General features: G+C 40.1%; 1 protein-coding gene across 5 annotated transcripts in view; it reads right to left on the reverse strand.

Moving 5' to 3' along the window:
• Positions 1–20,444, reverse strand: part of LOC131468963 (dipeptidyl aminopeptidase-like protein 6) — a 90,518-nt gene that overhangs the window by 25,716 nt on the left and 44,358 nt on the right. For 4 of the 5 annotated variants that reach the window (XM_058643718.1, XM_058643732.1, XM_058643715.1 and 1 more), the window contains 2 exons: positions 4,657–4,771; positions 2,577–2,675 (listed from right to left, as the gene is read on the reverse strand). In XM_058643718.1, coding sequence (XP_058499701.1) covers positions 2,577–2,675; positions 4,657–4,771 — 214 coding nt within the window. Of the gene's footprint in view, positions 1–2,576; positions 2,676–4,656; positions 4,772–18,733; positions 18,937–20,444 lie in introns of those variants that run through there. The other variant, XM_058643725.1, reaches the window with a different exon arrangement.

Here is a 20,444-nt window from a genome sequence, read left to right on the forward strand (position 1 = left end):
TGAATTGGTGACATTTGGAAAAATGTCACAGTTCAAAGTTCACGCGGCTCGTTTACATGAACAAAAAGAAAAGAAAAAAGTTTTGTGACTTCTGCACAATTATTGCTACTTTATAGCACGACTAAAAATCATAACCTTGACTCAGGATTTTTTAAAGCCTGAATATGTGACCTATAAACACACACACACCTCCAGGATGCCCATATAAGGAGTTGTGTATTATTCCCACGGCAAATTACCATGGGTGCACCTACGGCACAGATCCGTGCCACATGAGTCTGCAGGCCAACCCCTTTGTCTTTGGACCTGTTTCTGTAACTAACTGAGCGAGAGGTGAGTCCAGCGACTGCAGAGGCCAACGGTGATCAAAGAGCAACAGGGATCAATTACACTCTGCTGGGAATATTGATGAGCACTACTGAACTGTGAAGTTGTTCCATTGGGCATCTTATCAGATGGTCATTAGCACCAAATGGAGAGCTGATTGTATGTAAGTTAACTGACAAGACACAAGGCCACACACCACACCACCGACTGCCAAGGGATCTGTCAGGTGCTGTGGACGTTTTCATCCAGGGCAACCTAATCAACTGTCGATGAATAAGCAGATTTTAAGTGAGTCATAATGTGTTTCTGTATACATATATATATATATACATATATATATATATATGTATGTATATATACATATATGTATATATATACGGGTTACACCTGATCACATTGTGTATGATCTGACTTGAGTTTTTATTATCATGCACAAAAAAGTGCCTGACCCTCATTGGGTTTATTGGGTTCTTTTACATTACATAGCTCTTCTTAAAAAATTGTAAATAAAAGGATCTAATAAAGGAATATCTTATCTTATCTTATCTTATCTTATCTTAAGATACAAGCTCTTATATTTCTGGATCTGATTCAGTTGAAAGTGCAAATAATATTCAAATCAAGAAACAACTTGTTTTGAAATAAAATAAAGACGTTGTTTTCAGAGAGACAGTAGGGATATAGTGTAAGAGGGAAACTAAATTTAAAAATGCAGTGTGCCAGGAGGAGCAAATAATAGCAGAGTAAAAAGATAAATCAGGTTAAAAGAACATACAAGATCTAGTATTTTGTTTTGACAAATCCTTTTAAATATCCATCTTTTAAATAAATATAAGGATGACGAACGGCAGTTTAATCCAGGACGGTGATGAAATGGTCGTGTTTAAAGCCAGACTTTGTGTTCATTAAGAACAATGTATAAAATGGTGTAAATATGGAAATATTTGCACAATATATGATAATGCATTAGATGTGTTTGAAACTATACTTGAACATGTTTTTGTTATTTTGTTATCACAATAAATCCTCCCTCTTTTTCCACTCTTTTCTAACAACACTTGGTCTTTCTTCCTCTTGCAGAAGCTGGAGACGACGCTGAGTACTTTTGCAGTGGAACAGCAGAGGGCACTGAGTGACCTGCTCTAACATTTGAGCTTCCTGCTGGAGACATGTCAAGGTTACAGAGGCCATCCATCCATCCATCCATTTATCCATTTATCTCTGTCTATCTATCTATTCAGCTCACACCATCTTACCCTTCGCGTGTGCACACCATGCTGAATTAGTAGTACCGATTAATAAAGTGTAGGCAGAAGGAAATCATGTTTCATCCCAGCAGAATGTGCATCTTGAAGAAAGACGATCATAGTCACTTCCAGAAATAATCTCCACAGAGTAACATCTTTAACATCTTTGTGTACACGGTTCATACATCCAACACCATCATTAGCTTGCTGCTACGTGATTCAAAATAAGGTGAACCCAAAGCGACTTTCACATGCAAATGTGTGGTGCTAACCCAACGACTATGTGAAAAAAACAAGAAAATACTCAGATTTTAACATTGTAGTTACAACATTTGAGTGCATCCCTCGTTTATTGCTCATGCAGCAGCTTTTGCACCACATTTGCAGTTTGGTTCCATGTAAACCTTGGACAGCTGAACAGTAGATCACCTTGACTGCATTAGCAGAAACTTGTTACAGCTCCTCTGCAGTCACAAAGGTTTTTTTTTTTCCACGTCAATTTCATCTGCCCAGCAGACATAGGAGTTTCGTCTGAAAGGTTTCTTGGTCTTTATTTTTTTTCGTCTAATTTCAGATTGCACAGTGGACAATTTCAACCTGGAAGCTACTCTACGTCTTCTGCTTTGTAGCCATTAATTACCTTCACTTCAGATCCTCAGCCATTTGCTTGGTGGAGCCCATGAGGTTTACTATGAGGTTTACTATGAGGTTTACTATGAGGTTTACCGAATTTATCATTAGAAAATGTGCTTTACACTTTCCCAATGAGTCAATTAAAGAGTTGCCAAATTTAAAGTTCTATATAATTAGACAGATGTCTCTCTTTTTCAAATGCCGCGATTTCCAAATGTTTATAACAACAACTTCAGGGCTTATATTTACTTCCTTTCACCAAATAAATCAACAAAATAAGGATTTTCTTTTTTTTATGGACACACTCAATCCCCACATTTTTGGCATAAGAGACATATGAAACATTTAAAAGACAAAGTGGTCACTCACCACTGAGCCATTTTGCTTCGGGGTCATGGATGTGAAGGTCTGGACCAAAAACATCCTCGATAGTCACTTTCTTTTTGAGGGCAAGGCTGTCGTCTTCACCTGTCCAGTGCGACACCAAAGGAAACATGAACATGTGTTTAATGAACGTGATTACATCCGCTCACATTCAGTACAGCAGAGTTTCCTAAATATTTTATTTAGGGACCCACCTTTTTAAAAATGAGTATCACAACACAGTGGACAAAATAAATAGTGAAAAGAGCAAATGTGTGCATACAATCACGTTTCTGGCTCTTTCAGAAGTATTTCTGTAACACCTAATGTTTTGAATCGGTTGAATATATATGTTCAACTTCGTTCTTGTGTAATTTGATAGATGATGCATAAAAGCAAAAGACAATCCAGAACATTTCTCACATTTTGACTTTTGGCTGTGCTTCAAACGCATGTCAGGCTTGAATTTCATTTTATTTCAATACTCTGAAACAAGAAAAATAACCAATTTTTTTTTTTAACTTTTTTTGGCAGTAAATTTGCATTGCTCAGGGGATCCAGCCTCATACCACACACTGTCAATGTTTCTCTATGACAGACGTACTTAGAATGGCTGGATATAACACCTATTTCCCACTATAGGTGCAAAGATTTGGAGCAGGCCCAATCATTAGAGGGACCAGCACTATTGATCTATTGCTGAAAGAGCATAAAGTCCCAACTGCCTCCTTTATTATGCAGCAGCAGTCGAGCGACTCCTTCCATACTTAAAACCAAGAACGAAATCTTAATCTGCCAACTGAACTGCAGTCACGAGGCGAAACACAAATGAGTTAGTCAATGTGATTTACCACACTAACTGTGTTTGCCACGGCGGTACTCAGGAAAGTCGAGTTGTCACGATGTCTGACAGCTCGACCGTACTGTGCAACACAGTGAGCAGACTCACACTGTGACTGAGTGGAGAAATCCGAGTGACTAAATACCTTGTCAGACATTATGAAGCGTTTTCTGACTTAAGAAATCTGTCTGCTGCAATGTACAGGCGGAAACATTGTTTACCCCCCTGTTCCACCGTGACAAACAGCCGTTCGCGCATAATCATAAAACACATCTGATAACCAGACATTAAAAAAAAAAATAAAAAATGACTCAGCCATACAACAAAGCAAAGACTTGACACGTGGTAAAAAAGGTGCAGCATAAAGACGAGTGACTACATCTATAATCTGACTGTTAACCTTATTCAAATACATTTTCCTCTTGTGGGACTAATTAAGTGATGCCTTATTCTAAGACATCACTTGAACACGATATTTGAGTTGAATATTTATATTCCTGTTTACACGTTACCAGAGGTGGAAAGATTCCTGAAATATTATGCTCAAGTCAAAGTACCACTATTTTGAAGTACAAGGAAAAGTACTGGTCTAAAAATGTACTCAAGTTTGTAAAAAAAGTACCTTGTTTAAAATGTACTTGTAATGTTTCATGAATTCATTGTTTTTTAATTAAATGCAAACCTTTACAAATTTACTATAAGTGCTGACAAAATGAAGAATACTCCACATGTCCCATTTTGATTATATGCTAATTTTGTGTTAATATTGTAAAATTGGTAAACATAGTGTGAGAGGCAGGGCCAAAGGGGGCGGGATCACTGAAACAAAAGTCAGTGGCACCAAGCTAAAACGGGAACTATTGCTACCAAAGTAAGTGAAAGGTTTTGACCAATGATGCACAGTGAGACATGACAGAAAATCTCTATTTTGAGTGTCATTTCACCTAAATAGTGACAATGCCTCAAGAAATCATGTCACCTGTCAAACTGGGCCCCACTGAAACAAATGAAGTAGCTTCTTCCTGTACACATTATTAATACAGGGACACTGCACATCTAAAAAGCTGCACGTTGAAATTGAAATAGTGTATGTGCAGCTGTTTTTGGTGCGTTTGCCCCTGTCGGCCACTGTACATATGGCCATTTAACCATTTAAACACCTGGGACATGTTGAGGGAAAGATAATCAAACACAATGGCTCATGTCTAGCGTAGCTGTTAATGAGTGTGTGTTTCGTGAACTTACGCGGTGTCAGCAGGATGACGGAGGTGACGATCAGGGAACAGATGATGAGGATGACCAGCAGGGCAATGGCTATTCCCTTCCAGTTCCTCTGAGGCGGAGCACTGCCCACAAGGTCCTGAGAAGCATACACATAACATACATCACACCGAATGCAAACACAAAAACATCATCATTGTACGTTGGCGGAATCCTGCATATGCAGTGTCGTTGGCTCTTGTCCCGTTATAGATATGATAGATGCATTTTGTTCTGCCACAGTTGGAGGCTGGAGCACAGTTCACTCTCTGTCAGACAGATGCTGTAGAGTCAGCTACTTATGTGTAGAAACACTCCATCCTCCCGTGAACTCCTGCTGCTCGTATGTGGGAAAAGTCCCTGAAGCTTTGTCTGATAACTGGAGAGGAGCTGTGGCTTCCATGCAGATGCGAGAGGGAGAATAACGAGCGGAACAGCAGATGGTAGATGGTCCTATTTGAGTCAAGTCAACTTTATTTGTAGAGCACATTTGACAACAACCAAGGTATCACCTTTACAGCATTAAAGGCATAGCATCATAAAAGGTATAAAACATAAAATCAACTGAAAACCTATCCTGAAGTGAAGGCCAAAGAGAAAACACATGAACAAAAACACAGGACATTAAAACACATGTGTAGGTGTAGGAGGCAGCAGTCAGGTGCTGATCTTGTTTTTTTTACTTTTATTGTGTGAATTCTCTGACTTTAAAGACAGAGAATTCATTCAAACATGCAGAGGTTAATTGGACACTCTAACTTGCCTGTAGGTGTGAGTGTGAGATTGGACGGTTGTTTGTCTCTATATCGCCCCTTCACCACCTATGGTCTCAGTTTAGGTTGGTTTTCCATTACAAAATAGTACCAATAAAACTGCCATAACTTTTAACTGATCTACAGTTAAAAAGACAAGACAAGGCATTGTTTAGCTTGATTCTTGTGTCAAACGTCTGAAGGCACTCTGATGACCAATAGTGCCCGGCAGTCTGGTGACGTCAGGCCTCAGCTCACCAGAGCAGGTACTAAGGTACTATCACTAATGGAAACACAAAATAACCATGCCGTACCATGCCAGCCCTGCGACCCTCATGTGGAGGATAAAGCGGTAGACATGGATGGATATTGGATCCGTTCAACATCAAATTTGACACAATACTTTTACCTCAGCCCTCGATTCACATTTTTCAAACTTCAATCCAACCTTTCATTTTCTAAACCTTTCACAAATTCCCCTTCAAAGTCTCAAATGTATCCATTATTTCAATTCCACCACCGCCACTACAGCGAGCTATCACAGCTTGACCTGATGCTGAGTTTCCTCATAGACAGTGAGTGTGAGTGACTAAATATTAGTACGTTGAAAATGATAACTTATTCAACATTTATCTGTTGTTTTCCCAGAATGTCTGCAGTGAGATTAATTAGGTCCAATAAATAATGAATAGTTGTCAGTGAGAATTCTGAAGATTTCTCTCCTCTCCAAGAATGCATGACAAGGTTTTTCATTAGACAATGGCACAACGTTATTTTATTGTCTATAACAATAGTGTGTGCCAACCATTATTATAATGCAAATGTATGTTCTTGCAGAGGCACGGTAGACATGCCGATTGCTGTATGTACTGGATGTACTTTGACTACAAGCAATTTGCTTTGGTGGCTTAATCAGTGTGTGGATTTTGGAAATGTGTTTCTCTTAAATGAGTTGGATATGGTGCAAATGTTTCCACATCCTGACATTACATATTAAAAGAAAACACAACCACGCCAGTAGTTATAAATCTTGCATCATTGGCTTCACTAAATCCATTTATGTGATTGCTGCCCCAGCAAGCGAGACCAAGTGAAGACGGCGGGTGTTTATGTCAGAAACTGAGTCAGGATGTTGGTCTAAATGTCTGAAAATACATTTGTCACAGAGGGCCACACAGTTGGTGTAGTGGTTAGCAAATTGCATCGCATATGGTGTGAAAGCATCATAAGAATGAAGCACTGACAGTGGAGCGACAGAGCTGCCTCCCCCAGCCTCCATGTGACGTTTTTTAAAAAGGTGCTACTGTGTTATTTTAACCATAAAGCATCTTTGGAAATATTTTAAATTGATTTACAAATATGCACGTTATCATTATTATTATTTATTTTTTTATTATAATATCAGATGTCATTCTGTCTAACTAATCCTCTCAGGCAGACACACACACGCACACACACTTATCTCTCTGGTCACAGTCAGTGAGGAAACTGAGCAGATCCAGCCACCCGTATCGCTCCAGCTGTTGATATCCTTGTAACCAATTAGACCTGGTCTACACAGTATGCAGCAGCTCACTGAACCATCTACAAGCTAATGAGGTTGTGTGTGTGTGTGTGTGTGTGTCTGCATGTGCATGTCCATGTGAGAGTGAAACAGACGTCACACTTGGGCTGATGCAGGCCTTTTATATCCTTGAAGACTCTTAATTGCTACATCGCGAGTTACTTTCCGTTTAAATTTTTAAAATGTACCTGTGTGTGTGTGTGTGTGTGTGTGTGTGTGCATTTATGTTACCTGGGCACTTAGTGTCTCGGCATAGTTTGTCTCACAACAAAGCTAATCAATACTGTGGGCAGTGAGTACACATAGAAAAACAACAGGCACATCAATACGCTGATTTATGGCTGCAGAGGTAAGGATTTTCACCATAAGGTGCCCAGACTTGTGTCCTGGATTCATAAGATATTAATCTCTCAGCGGTATCACACTCTAATCGGAAAGGCGTGCTGCTGAAGGCGCCGTTGATATCAGCAATCGCTCCCGGACCTCTGACCGAGGGAAAAATAAAATAATCAGATGCTTAGACAGGCATAGAGATAACACACTCATTTCTGCATCTGCCTGCTTGTTTTCCTGTGTATATCCTGGGTGCAAATGGCAAACGATGAGGTGTTGGGAGGTGATTTAAATCATCCCAGTCCTGCAGCCTGCAGCTCAGTTCAGCCAGTACCTGCGAGGTACAGATCTGTAAATGTGACAGCTGGACTTGTGCCACGTAACGGGGGGAGAAGTATCTCTCAGCCAGAGAGGCGATGAAAATAAAATGTAGACATTTTTCCACTAATGAGAAATCCAACATAAGGCAAAAGGTGAAATTATATCAGACAGCTTTCTTCTTGGAGTTTATTCTGTGGAAATGCTGGATATAGACAGATGTGACTGGTAGCTTCCCTTCTGCACTTTCGGCATTTCTGTAAACAGACACCCACTTATTCAAACTGAGGTTTTTCACATTTCAGATCAATAGACAGTCAAATACTGTGTCAGATGTTTGCCTTTCCACTCTGCAAAAACCTCAATAGAAGAGCATTTAGCTGAAAAAGGATACGACTATTAACCTTCACTGTCAATACGCAACAATAACCAAACACTAAGTTGAGAGAGAGGTGGTCGATGCTTATCATACTTCCTGTGGTCAATGCGGGCATCAAGACGCGTTGTCAAATGAGTTCAAACAATGCTGATTAAAGCCTATCAGCGCCACAGGAGTCCCCCTGGTTTTGTCAGTATAGCAGTGTTTAGAACTTGTAGTGATGTGTTTCAGGCAACAACAACATTGCGCTATAGTGAAAGCAAGGAAGGTGCGAGCACTCTGGACTATGACTGAAAACACAAAGAAGTGTCCCCCAAAAAAAAGTCTCAGTATTGAATTCTACTCCTCAATAAACCCCGCCCCGGCGCCGCTGCTGTATACACACAAATGCTCCCTCAGTCAGATCAGATAGTAGTCCATGCCAGAGCCTGTTTTTAAACAAAGGACGCAGCATATACAGATCATATTACACCATTTCGGTTCACAAAGACAAACAAAGGCAGAATAATAACATCAACAACAGCAAAAATCACCAAAATTATGCACTGAAGCTTGATATATATGACTTTTTTGTATTATTTTGGAAAATGACACACTGTTACGCACTGTTGCCTCACAGCAAGAAGGTTGCTGGTTTGTGTCGGGACCTTTTCTGTGTGCAGTTTGCATGCTCTCTCTGTGCGCGTGGGTTTTCTCCTTGTAGTTTCCTCCCACATATCCAAAAACATGCCAAGGTTAACTGAGTGTGTGTGTGTGTGTGTGTGTGTGTGTGTGAATGATTGTTTGTCTCTATGTGGCCCTGTGATGGACCTGTGCCTTTTGCAGCTGGGATTGTCACCAGGAGCCTTGCGGCCCTCATGTGGAGGACAAAGCGCTAGAAGATGAATGAATGGATGGATGTTTGCCTACATTTCATCTTTAGTGTTTTACACGCACATGTTAATGTTATGTCTTGATTTCTCTCCGTGTCTCTGACAAGCAAGCCTGAACTGTGATAATCCTTTTAATTTATATTTTAATGAATGAGATTAAAAACAACTCTTATGGTATTTATTGCCCTTGTGTAAAAGAGACCGAGAGAATATTGTATAGGTCTGTGTTTTACGAAATATAATATAATTTCTATCTATCTATCAATCCAAATGGAGTCACAGTTAAAACTGTAGGAAGAAAATTGTTGTGCGATATTTTCTGGGGGTCAGAAGAAGTGTAGGGAAAAAAAATGATTGATCTAAAATAAAATAGAATTGTAAAGACTGGAAATTGTTTAGTTTTTTTAACAATACACTGTCAGTGGCAGTAATGAGATCTGCCTTTGAATTGATGTGTGTTTGTTCAGATCTGTGTGAGCTGGAGTTTGCACAAGCCAAGACAACAAAATACTTTTATTTAGTGAAACTGCCTTCTGATTGGAATGGTACTGTAATTTTGCGACTCAGAGATGGTTGAGAATAAAATGCTGAATCGCCAGGTGAGTTCAAATTTCCATGTTCTTGAAGAAAGAATTTCCCTTTCGCTGCTGAATGTGACAGTGGTTGTATAGAACATCCAATTTAAGAGCGGGCAGTGTGGAGATTTGGAAAAGTTTGTGTTTTGAAAAATAATCCAAAATCATACACCGAAGACTGAAAATACTGTCAGTTTCTTTTCAATATATACTACATTTATAAGTATATAGATAATGACTTGTTTAAAAAACCCACTATTCTCTCTTACAGTCCACTGTTGTGCGGGTGAGGGTTAGTGCCTCAGCTCTGACTGCTTTCTCTCTACAGACTACTGTTTTTTCTTGTGTGAAATGTTTGAAACAAATGAAACAGAGAGATTCACACTCAGGATGGGGTCGCTTTCATGAAGAGTATAAAAACCATCAGTTTCCAGCTATCAAAAACCCTAAAGAGACATATTGCACACAAATAAACAGCTGCTTTGATTTCCCTGATGTTCAGACTGTGTAAGAGTTTAACAAACCCCGTCGTAAACACGAGCACTCTCGAGATGACCTTTCTGAACAGCTCTGAAAAAGTGCAAGAGGAAATCTTGACCTCCAGCGATGTTTTCAGACATCTGCGAGAGACTGAGGCGACCTCCTTTTAGTCTCTGTGAGGAGCGGGCGTGCATATCTCACAGCCGATAACAATAAAAGCAGCATCAGTAAATGAGAGCTGCGGCTATTTCCACCGTCTATACAGATGCCACATCTAAACAAAACCCTGTGCATTCTGGTCTTGACAACTACAAGGGTAGAAAATCCTCAGAGAGGAAGCAACAGCATTGCATTTGATACCATTTTCTCTCTATTTTGAGTGCAGGGAGCAATGAGAATGAAGCATCTTTTAAGATCAAGCTTCCCTGACACCCACGACCCCCCAACACCCCTCTCTCCTTCTCTAATCCTCCCTCGCTCTTACTTTCTTTTTGTCTAACCATCTCTTAGTCGCTCTGCTCGCAGCTCAAGTGTGAAATGGATCTTTCCTGATCTCTGAGCACCTGGTTTCCAAGGGAACCAAGAGAGCTATTTGAGTTAAATTTGCAGTGAAAATGGTGCTGGCTGGTGCACAGAACAGTGGGGACTAATATTACTGCTGCCTGTCATGTGGGAAATGCATCCTGGGAGTCCAAAGATACCAAGCCAGGAAGGAAGGGGACGGGACATACTGTATAGACATTTGAAACAAAAGCAAACGTCACCCGTCTGCAGACATCCGACACTTGACATGTGATATATCACTCAGCTGAAATGCAGTCAAACTACAGAGAGAAGCAGTAGACTTGGACATGGGGGTAAACTTTTTTCCTCTGGAAGAGCATCAATAAATCATGAGCATTCATGAGTGAGATTAAGAATTCATGCCAACTGGCTTTAGGTTTATAGATAACAGGACACAAGCATGTTTCTGTCCACTTCAGATTAAAAACCGACGATGCTCTTTAGATGAGACTGAGTTCTTTGTTGGTGAACTCTGATATGGAGAGGGAATCTAATCCATGTGACATTGGGGAAAAGTGCTGGAACACAATCATGAAACTGTAGGATCTATTTTCTCTCAAATATACCTCAAAGCCTTCTCGCCTGGGGAAGTTGGGGGGGAAAAAAGAAGTAAATAAGAGAGAGAAAACAGTCAGTAATTCCTACATAAGATGTATGTTGAGAATAAATAAAGTTAAATGAAAGCTTTAATTCGCCCTCCAAGGTATTCTGCAGTCAAGAGGTCATTCCATGTTCTCATTACCCATTACAATCACACGCTCATGAATTGCTCGTACCATGCTCTACCGTGATAATGACTAAATCTGCAATTACCTTTCAAGATCTGATTATCTAGAGCAGGGTTCCTTAATCCTTGTCCTTGGGATGAGCTTGAATGGTCAACAAGCTCTGCACATTTGAATCAGGTGTGTAAGAGCAGGGAAACATCTAAAAAGAAATGTATGGCAGTGGAATTCTCTGAATTCTTGAGATGAATTATCTCAAAATCATGATTCTTTGGGTACTGAACTCATCAACTGAATAATGTTGGTACAACTGAGCCCCGAGGTGCATTAAATCAATCTGTGCCGCGTTTTGAGAGACATTCATTCTGAGCGAGACGGAGCGAAGCAGCTGCGCCGCAGAGTTCCATCGCTCTGCCTCCGACTTTGAGCTGGAGCGGAACTCGGGTCCAAGCGAGTAGAAACAGAGCCCGACCTGAAACTGACAGCCTTTCTGTCTTTAGAATCCGACTCAAGCTCAATTAAGTCAATTTAAGCTTCACGACCCTGTCTCGTCCAGTGACGTTGAGAGGTTTTGTCTTATTTATCACAACTTAAACTACATGTTGCTATTACAGTGTAAAAGTACAAAGTAAATTACTGAAAAAAGTGGCGGTGCTGGGATTGATTCATATGTGAGCGGCTGCATTTGACCCACACTTAATGTTACGTTGGGAAATTTAAAATCAGGCTAAAGAGGTGACATTAAGGAGGCAAATTGATTGATTTCCAATTATTCCTTAGAAATGTATACCTTTTACCTTCAGTCGTCTCTATGACATAGTGCTCTTGTTGAGAATCTACTTATGAACTTAATATTTCTTTCTCTCACACATTCACTAGCTAACAGCTTTATCTTTGATAAAATCATAGGTTCATTAGCCAAAAAAAGCAACTGGAATTGGGTTCAAATGTAAACAAAATGAATCAAGTTATGGCCATAAAACAACAACAACCAAAAGACTTAAAATGTTGTTGTTATTTTTGGGCAAAACCTTTTGTATTGCACATATTCACTTGACTTTGGCTTCTCTAAAACTACTAAGTGTTTATAGGTGTTATAGCGGTGACCGTGCTGGCAACTTTGGTGGTTTCACTACTAATGTCACGTTTCATGTATTCCTGAAGTAAGTGAGTGGAAGACAAGTGCATTGCGTTGTTCTTTCATAACGAGTCAAAATAAAAGTAAATGATTTAAACCACTGCCTTTCATGCCGCTATCCCATTTCACCTGCGAATAAATTATTAAACGTGTGATCAGAAGCTTCTTTTCTCTTCCATGGCTCAGAGCCCGACGTTCTTCCAGTCAACTTTTGTATTGTCAATATTGACAAATTTAGCTTAAATTACACACAGTTGGTGGATATTCATTTTAAAAATAGCCCAGCAGCCACTGTCTTAGTCATATATTCAGTATGGATACATTACTGGCTCCTCTCTGTGAGTGTAACGAGGTGCTTAGATTGTAAAAATATGAAAATAAGAACACACTAGAAACAAAATACAACATTCACACAGTGTGGAAGCCACTAACTTACAGCAAAAGTGAACGTATTGTTCAGTTTGCTGTTTTCTGAAATAGAAAACAGCAAAGTGAACAATAAAGAGTGATAATAATAAAAACAAATAGTCCCCTTTAAGCCTCGCTTTCATGACTGTGCTCTCTTTGGCATCGGGATGGGTTTTCAAGAAAATGAACTTCATGTCACAAAGGAACTATTCCATGTCCAAACACAAGGACACAACACCAGCTTCTTTATCGTCATCTTGCCACTGCTACGTTTTTACATTATTGACCAAACAGGAAATAAACATTTAAAAAAAAGCTCTCAGAAACATTACTTATCTTTTTGTTTTTTAATCCAGCACTGACCGATTTTATTGGATGTTTATCAAACAGGAAATAGTCATTTGAGAGCTTGCAGCTCTGTGTGGCTATACTTGCTAATGTGGGCCTGCTAACATGCTAACATGCTAACATGCTCAGGTTCAGCAGGATATTGTGTTTGCATATCTATTCCACTCTTACGCAACTCCAGCAAAATTCCACATTGCTGTTCTCTTCCGGACACACAGACACACACTATTCATCGCCTAAATCCCTCTCCATCTGTTATTCCCAATGTGCTAAAGAGTAACTAGCGTAACTTAGCAGGGTGTTGTGATTGAAAGTGTGTAGATTTCCTCTGTGACCCTTCCTGAAGTTAATTGTTTGGAAAAAATTCCACAAAGCAGATGGGGAGGCAATCCAACTCAATCTCTGCAAACAAATATTTGCACATCTGCCTCAGAGAGGTGAGGAGATGTAGGAAGGGAGATGTTTAAAGGTCGGAAACGTGAGTGATTGAGACATAAATAGGCAAAACCATAGGATATCTGAGTTGCTATTCTGCGGCGGTTCATTCATCTTTGTGAGAAGAAGATGTACAATGTGAAACAACGTTAAAACAGAATGTGCCCCTGTTGACTCTTTTCTTCAGAGGATATGGATTACCACCTGCCTTTGGACAAAAATGGCACAGTATCGGCTGAAATAGTAATCTATTCCAAGGAACGATAAGAGACATATTATTATCCTTATGACTAATTATGTGGCAACCAATCAGATGAAAGTGAAAATAAACCCCTTCAACGTTGAAACACAATTTATTTCGTTGAAATTTATTTCTGCGAATCTGGTATTCGCTTTAATAACAGGTCTTTTTATAAATGCATTAGTGACCCTTGTTCCATCCAGGCTGGATGTTTAAAAAAAAACACACAGTACTTCTCCCCTGCTGTGGAAGATGAGCTATTCTAGTGAGGACAGTGACGGTGAGGGCACAATTATATTATACCACCAACTGGGAGCGAATCTCTACATCTCTACTGTATATGTGTCCTTACAGAATCCTGAGTGATCAGCAGCCATGAGCGCGCTGTTTGCAGACAAGCAGTTCCTGAGCCTGTAATGGCTCTCTGTGCTGGAGTTACATCTCAAACTGATATTTACCAGTGAACAAGGTCATTGTTGACGCTATTATGTCAGTGATGGGGGAGTATATATTTTCCATGCTCCTCGTCCAACAGGAAATGGTATTCTTTGTACAATCTGTGCCAAATGGAAAAAAAAAAGGGGAAAGGAAGTCGAGCCTCGGTCATGAATGAAAAATCTTAACGCATACGTATAACTTTGTTCAGTAATGGAGACGAAATGAGGGGTTGAAGTTCATATTGAAGGAAATTAATTATGCTGTACCTATTCTGTGTTTGACATCTGATTTTCTCTCTATTCTCTCCCCATATTTGTTCGATGTGAACGTAGTTCAAGATCAACCGCACTGTTCTCTATGCGCTGCACTTAAGATATTCAAAGGTTCTAGCTGCACACAAGACATGGGAAGTAGATATAGTAGTTCCTCCTCCTAATTGGGCAAATATCAATTTACCTCAAATATTGTAGCATTTTGCCTTGATATTTCTTCAGTTCAGCCGTGGTGCTGTTGTGCCGGTGTCCGTGAGGACATGCAGCAGACTCCATAATCATTCAATTAATTTGTCTGATAATCATTACAGATTATTAATTCTTCCTGTTTGCATCTTAATTTGCATCTTTTGGTGATTAAGACGTCCTAAGAGGGATCCAATCATGGGAAGATAGCACTGAATACAGGTCTGAATGCTCCGAGTCCGTCCTCAGATCTGATCACATTTGTAGGTGGTTTGAAGATCAATGCGTCCACATTCTTGAGATGTATGAAAACCATCCAAGCACAGGATGAATGAATGAATCAGGGACCGCCTCCTGAGCTGATGTTGTCTGATCTCATTATTGTATTTGCAGCCACCACCGTGGTATGCACAATGACCACCACACAATCTCTTTTATAGCACACACATCTGTACACTCAGACCTAAGAATAAAACACAACAAGTGACAGGAAACGCATCCAGAAGACATTTTAACAGTCCTACTTAAGGTCTTCCACATAATCTGATCACTGAAAACAAATATTAATACCAAGTCTGAATGGGGCCCTTGATACCGATGATGAAGTGAACTTTTAGCAGCGTTGCTACATGATCTAGCAGTTAGGATGTACAGCTGCTTGATGAATGAATGAATGTAAAGGAAAAACCTTTCTGGATTTTCACATTTTCAACAAAGTCTTTAGCCCTCTTATGACCATCATGATATTTGGGATTTATTTTGATTTTATGGCTGTAGAGCAGTCAACAAATGTTCAACGAGTGAGTGTTTTTTCTGCCCCCCCCCCCCAAGATAACTTTCACTTTCGATATCTGGCAGTTATTCAACTGTTTAGGAATCTAAATCGAAGAAGCTGACGTCACAAACGTGCGTCACGCTGGTGAATCGCGTCCTTGTTATTGAACGGTCGTTCCGCGGATGTCCCGATCAGTAATCTCTGCTTTCCGGTTGTTTTTGAATTTTCTAGATATCACAATCGGTCTAGGGGTTATGGTAATGAGAAGCATGCGTGCCAAATCCTGCCATAAAAGACTCTGCTAGAACCAAATGCTCGACAATCAACAGCTGTTATGCAACATGTATTTTCAAGTACTTTTTATAACAACAACAGTTTACTCTAGTAAAGGAGGACCTTTCAACATGAATTGTAATGTCAGTGCCAGGAGCTGAGTTACGTAAACCCAGGAGTGGAGAGTGTGTCTACTGTATATGTTGTTACATGTTGTTACCTACAGAACACAATTTAAGTCACTTGACAGAAAAGTGCAGAGCAAGTAACGGCCACTCCTTCCGTACACATGCGTCCTTCTAGTTCACCCTGGCAAACACAAACACACCGATGCTTTTTGGCTCTGTTAACCTTTGTCTTTGGCGCACAAACAAAGTGAAGTTGTTGATGAAAACAAGACACCACACACACGCACACGGGCTGTTGTGGTAAAGGCAACACGTGTGAGGTTACAATGGGATTCATTCAATATTTAGGTAGAAGAGTAGAAGTTGTGTCGTGTTGTTGCACATGATGAATATAAATGGTTGTTGTTTTGTTTTAGCTTTTTTTTTTTTAAAAAGGAAGAAACATTTGGTTTTATTTCCTCCTATTGGTTATTTGTTTGGGTGTGTTTGTGTGTGTCGGTCTCCTTCCTTGAAGCTAACAAATGTTAAACAATTAACAGCGAAATGAGTGAAACAAAGAGGATCAAATGTGGATCCATTGCCACTCAGGCAGACAAACCAATCACAGTGTTTGCTGTCTGCAAATCCACAACTTCTATATCTCTATGGAGGTGAGCACCAGGCTGAGCCATAACAGCCATATATACTGTGCAGTACGTTTCAGTGCAGAAAAAGGCTATAATTGTCCCAGCAGTGACAACAGCAGCTCTCATCTTCTCCCGGCCTCTCTGCCTGTGCCTGCTGCCAGCCATAAATGAAAGCATTACAACCACAAATAGTGTTAAAATGAAACCTTCGCAGTTTCACTTTAGCAATGGAGACGGTGACATACTCTCTTCTCGGGGTTTACCACAGCTTTATGCACGTATTCGGCTGAAAGCAGACGCTGCGAGAAATGAATAAATAAAACCCGAGCCAAAGTTTTCAACACATCTATACACACACCGAGCTGCAGACAGTGACAGAGCTGACGACACACGAGTGGAGTATGTATCACGTACCAGACTCAGACACGTGACTGTGGATTTTAGATAGCAACGGCCCTTTTTTTCTGGACTTAATGCTTCAGTTAAATTATAAAACTTTCAGTGCATGTTAATGTAACCCTGATTTCTGGATAGGTAGCATTATATGTGGGTTACAGCTTCTCTAATTCACCTCGCCCCTGCAAATACTGGCAGATAAGAACCAACGGAGTCCTAATAAGAACCAACACACACAGTAACATTAATAATTGTTTTTGATTTTGATTCTATCTTTATTTTACCTTGCTACTAGGCTACACTAATATATGTTTAAACAAGGTGGCAACAGCTCTGTCTATTTGGGCTGCCATAGAAATGTTATAATTGCAAATGCAACAAATTAAGTAAAAGGTCAACTGTGTAAGACTGAGCAGGGCTTCAAGGCAAAATGTGAATACACTTGTTTATCGCTTAAATCCCTTTAAAAATAGTTTTTTTTGTAGCCTTACAATATGCACTTCAGGCAAGGACCTTACTCTGCGTTTAATTTTGTTTTAAGCTTAATCGTACTGTACAAACACAGAAGAATGACATCCACTCAAGCCACCTCAGCTCCCTGATGTACTTGGGAATAGGAGGAGTCGTCTGTTATATGCAGTCTGCAGTCTCACCTATAGATGGCACTAATTCTTACAGACTGGACCTTTAGAATGATAGAGTCATCTTTAACGCTTTCCCACGCAAAAAAAACTGTCAGGTGGAAACCAAAAAGCACACAATTAATAATGCTCTATAGAGACGGGAGTAAGTCACAAGCAAGTCCAAAGTCAACTTGAGACCCTGCTTTAAATCAAGGACATTACAATTTAAGTAAATATAGAAGATGAGGCTGATTTCCCAGATATTCCACATTTAAAAATGTAAAAAAAAAGAAAAAAGAAGGCAGTCATCTTGTCATAGAAACACTGTTTTACTCATACAATATAAGGACTGCTTCATGGCCCCATACAACTCAAAACAATAAATAAAGCTATATAGCCTGAAATGTAAATTGTAAATTACATTAAACCATGGCAATGTATTTTAAATATTGGGCTAAAACAATGGCATCTTTCGAGCACTTATGACCAACTTATGACCCACCAAGATGTTAATGTTTAATAGCACCCGAATGACTCCCTTTGTGGGATTTGTGGGAAGTGTCGAATGAAATGTCACATAAACGCGTTGGTGTCGCTCGGTTGCCAGGTTCGTACGCACGAAAGCCACAAAAGCAGGAGGAGCCAAGTGTTTTCCTGTGTTTCAGAAACAATTCTTAACGTAAAACAAGAAGTCATTTTACTCAAGTCTGAGTCGAGTCTGAGTCGCGAAGTCTTTAACCAGCGTTAAAAATTTGTGACTTAAGTCAGACCCCACCTCTGGTACTCTGTGTTTATAATAAAGTAAAGTAAAATAATAACGATAATATACATATTTACACACACACATACATACCATATTTAACCATGTCTTTAACATACATATTCAACTTACAGAATTTAAAACTATATATACTTTAACTAATAACTAACTAATAATCATTGTTATTCATATATATAAATACAATTTTAACAGTGGTATACATATACAGTAAATATTGTTGCTGTAAAAACATAAAAGCAAATGCAGCATACACAAATAAAAGTGTCATACAGCTTTGTGCAGCCTGTTGATTTAGACATGGCACATCATAATCTCTGACGAACTGGCCCGAAATGTGAAACACGCGTCACTCAAAACACGTGGAGATCTCCATCCGGTAGTGAGGGAAACACTCAAGGGTGGAAGGTATTCGGAAACATCAATAAGTCTTACCGTATCCTGCTGCTGAGACGCTTTCGCCGGCCCGTTCGCGTCTTTAACAGAAGTCATGGTAAAGGTAAATCAAGAGGAGGAGAGGAGGAGAGGAGAGGAGAGGAGAGAAGAGCGCGCGCACCAGCGTCCGCTGCTGACAGGTGCAGACTCTGAGTATAATGAAGCGAGGAGAGGGAGAGACAGAGGTACAGAGAGAGAGAGACAGAGAGAGAGAGAGAGAGAGAGAGAGAGAGGGGGAGAGAGAGAGAGAGAGAGAGGCGTAGTTCCAGAGTATCTGGTGATTTGGAAAGAATAAGGCAGAGGCAGCGCGCGCGGTGTTCAGAGGCTGATGTGCACCGAACTGTGGACCAACGTGGGAGGTCCAGATCACCTTTCACAGTGACGGTGTCATCATCATCATCATCATCATCATCATCACCACCTGCTCCCACACGTAATCGCACACCTGGATTTTATCTGATGTCTGTCGTTCAGCAGTTGAAATGGTTTTGTTCTATTTGCGTCATGCACTTGGAGATTATTTCTTCTCCTGCAGGAGGACAAGCGAATGCCAGATAAATGCCAGACTGCAATCACTTTCTTTCCAGCAAAGTGAAATGTCTAGAAAACTCACAACAGAATGAAACAGGAAATCGATACTGGTAGATTATGTCACATCACATGAACAGAAAACAAGAGCAGTTTAGATCACACAGTGACTTTCTTACTTTGCTGGTCTCACTTTACTCACAATTAAACACACAATTAAACACAATTAATTGTAGAGGAAAAACAATCAAAATTGTGAATAGAATTATAAGTGCGGGAGAAGAAACTGGGTTTAATAACCTCATTTTAAAAAAAAAAGAGAGAGGAAAAGTGCAAATGTGTGTCAGCCACAATGCCTTCTTGCTTAATTGGCCAAAAAGAAAGGAAAAGCTGAAAATAAAAAAGATAATAACACCAGAACTGTGAGTAACTGCAAAGACGGCTTTATTGCTGAATTTATACAGTTTTCCAATCACCCATCACTATATATACGGCATCTAAATTGTTCTTTCACCTGAGTCTATATTTAAGCTGGCTTCACTGCTCAGCACTGCGCTCACAGCAGCTGATAATATGGAGACCTGTCAGTTGGGATCATATCATTTGAGAGCGCTCATTACTGGCAAATCCATTACACAGGAAATGGAACCGGAACAGGAATCAATGTAAGAAGAACAAAAATACTTTCAGTTCTTTTCAGATGTGATTGTTTTCACCTCGTTGGAGCTCGACTATACATTCACGACTGACGGTGTGTTCTGAGCACTGCAGGTCAGGCAGGAGGAGAGAAAACATTTGCATAGTGTGTCTATACCCATAAAAATCACATTCACTCCACTGTACTGTATCCCAGTGCTGCCGTATTGTCTGCCAATAAAATAAAAAGGGTTTGCGCTGGCCTGGCTCGAGAGCAGCAGTGCTTCCGTCCTCCCACATAGAGCAGAAATAGTTCCAGTTCCCAACAAAAACATTGTTTGTGCTGGAGCTTTTCAACTGCTGTGTGTCACATCTCTGTGCACACAGAATCCACATTCTTGTTAACACAGCTTGTCTGCCTATTTTGTGTCTCACACACACACACACTCTCTCTCTCTCTCGCTCTCACACACACACGCGTGCGCACACTTTCATCAGGAACCATGCTCAGTTTCTGCCCTTTTGAACCAATCATCATCTGTTGGAG

Source organism: Solea solea, chromosome 1 (assembly GCF_958295425.1).
Source record: "Solea solea chromosome 1, fSolSol10.1, whole genome shotgun sequence".
NCBI lineage: Eukaryota > Metazoa > Chordata > Actinopteri > Pleuronectiformes > Soleidae > Solea > Solea solea.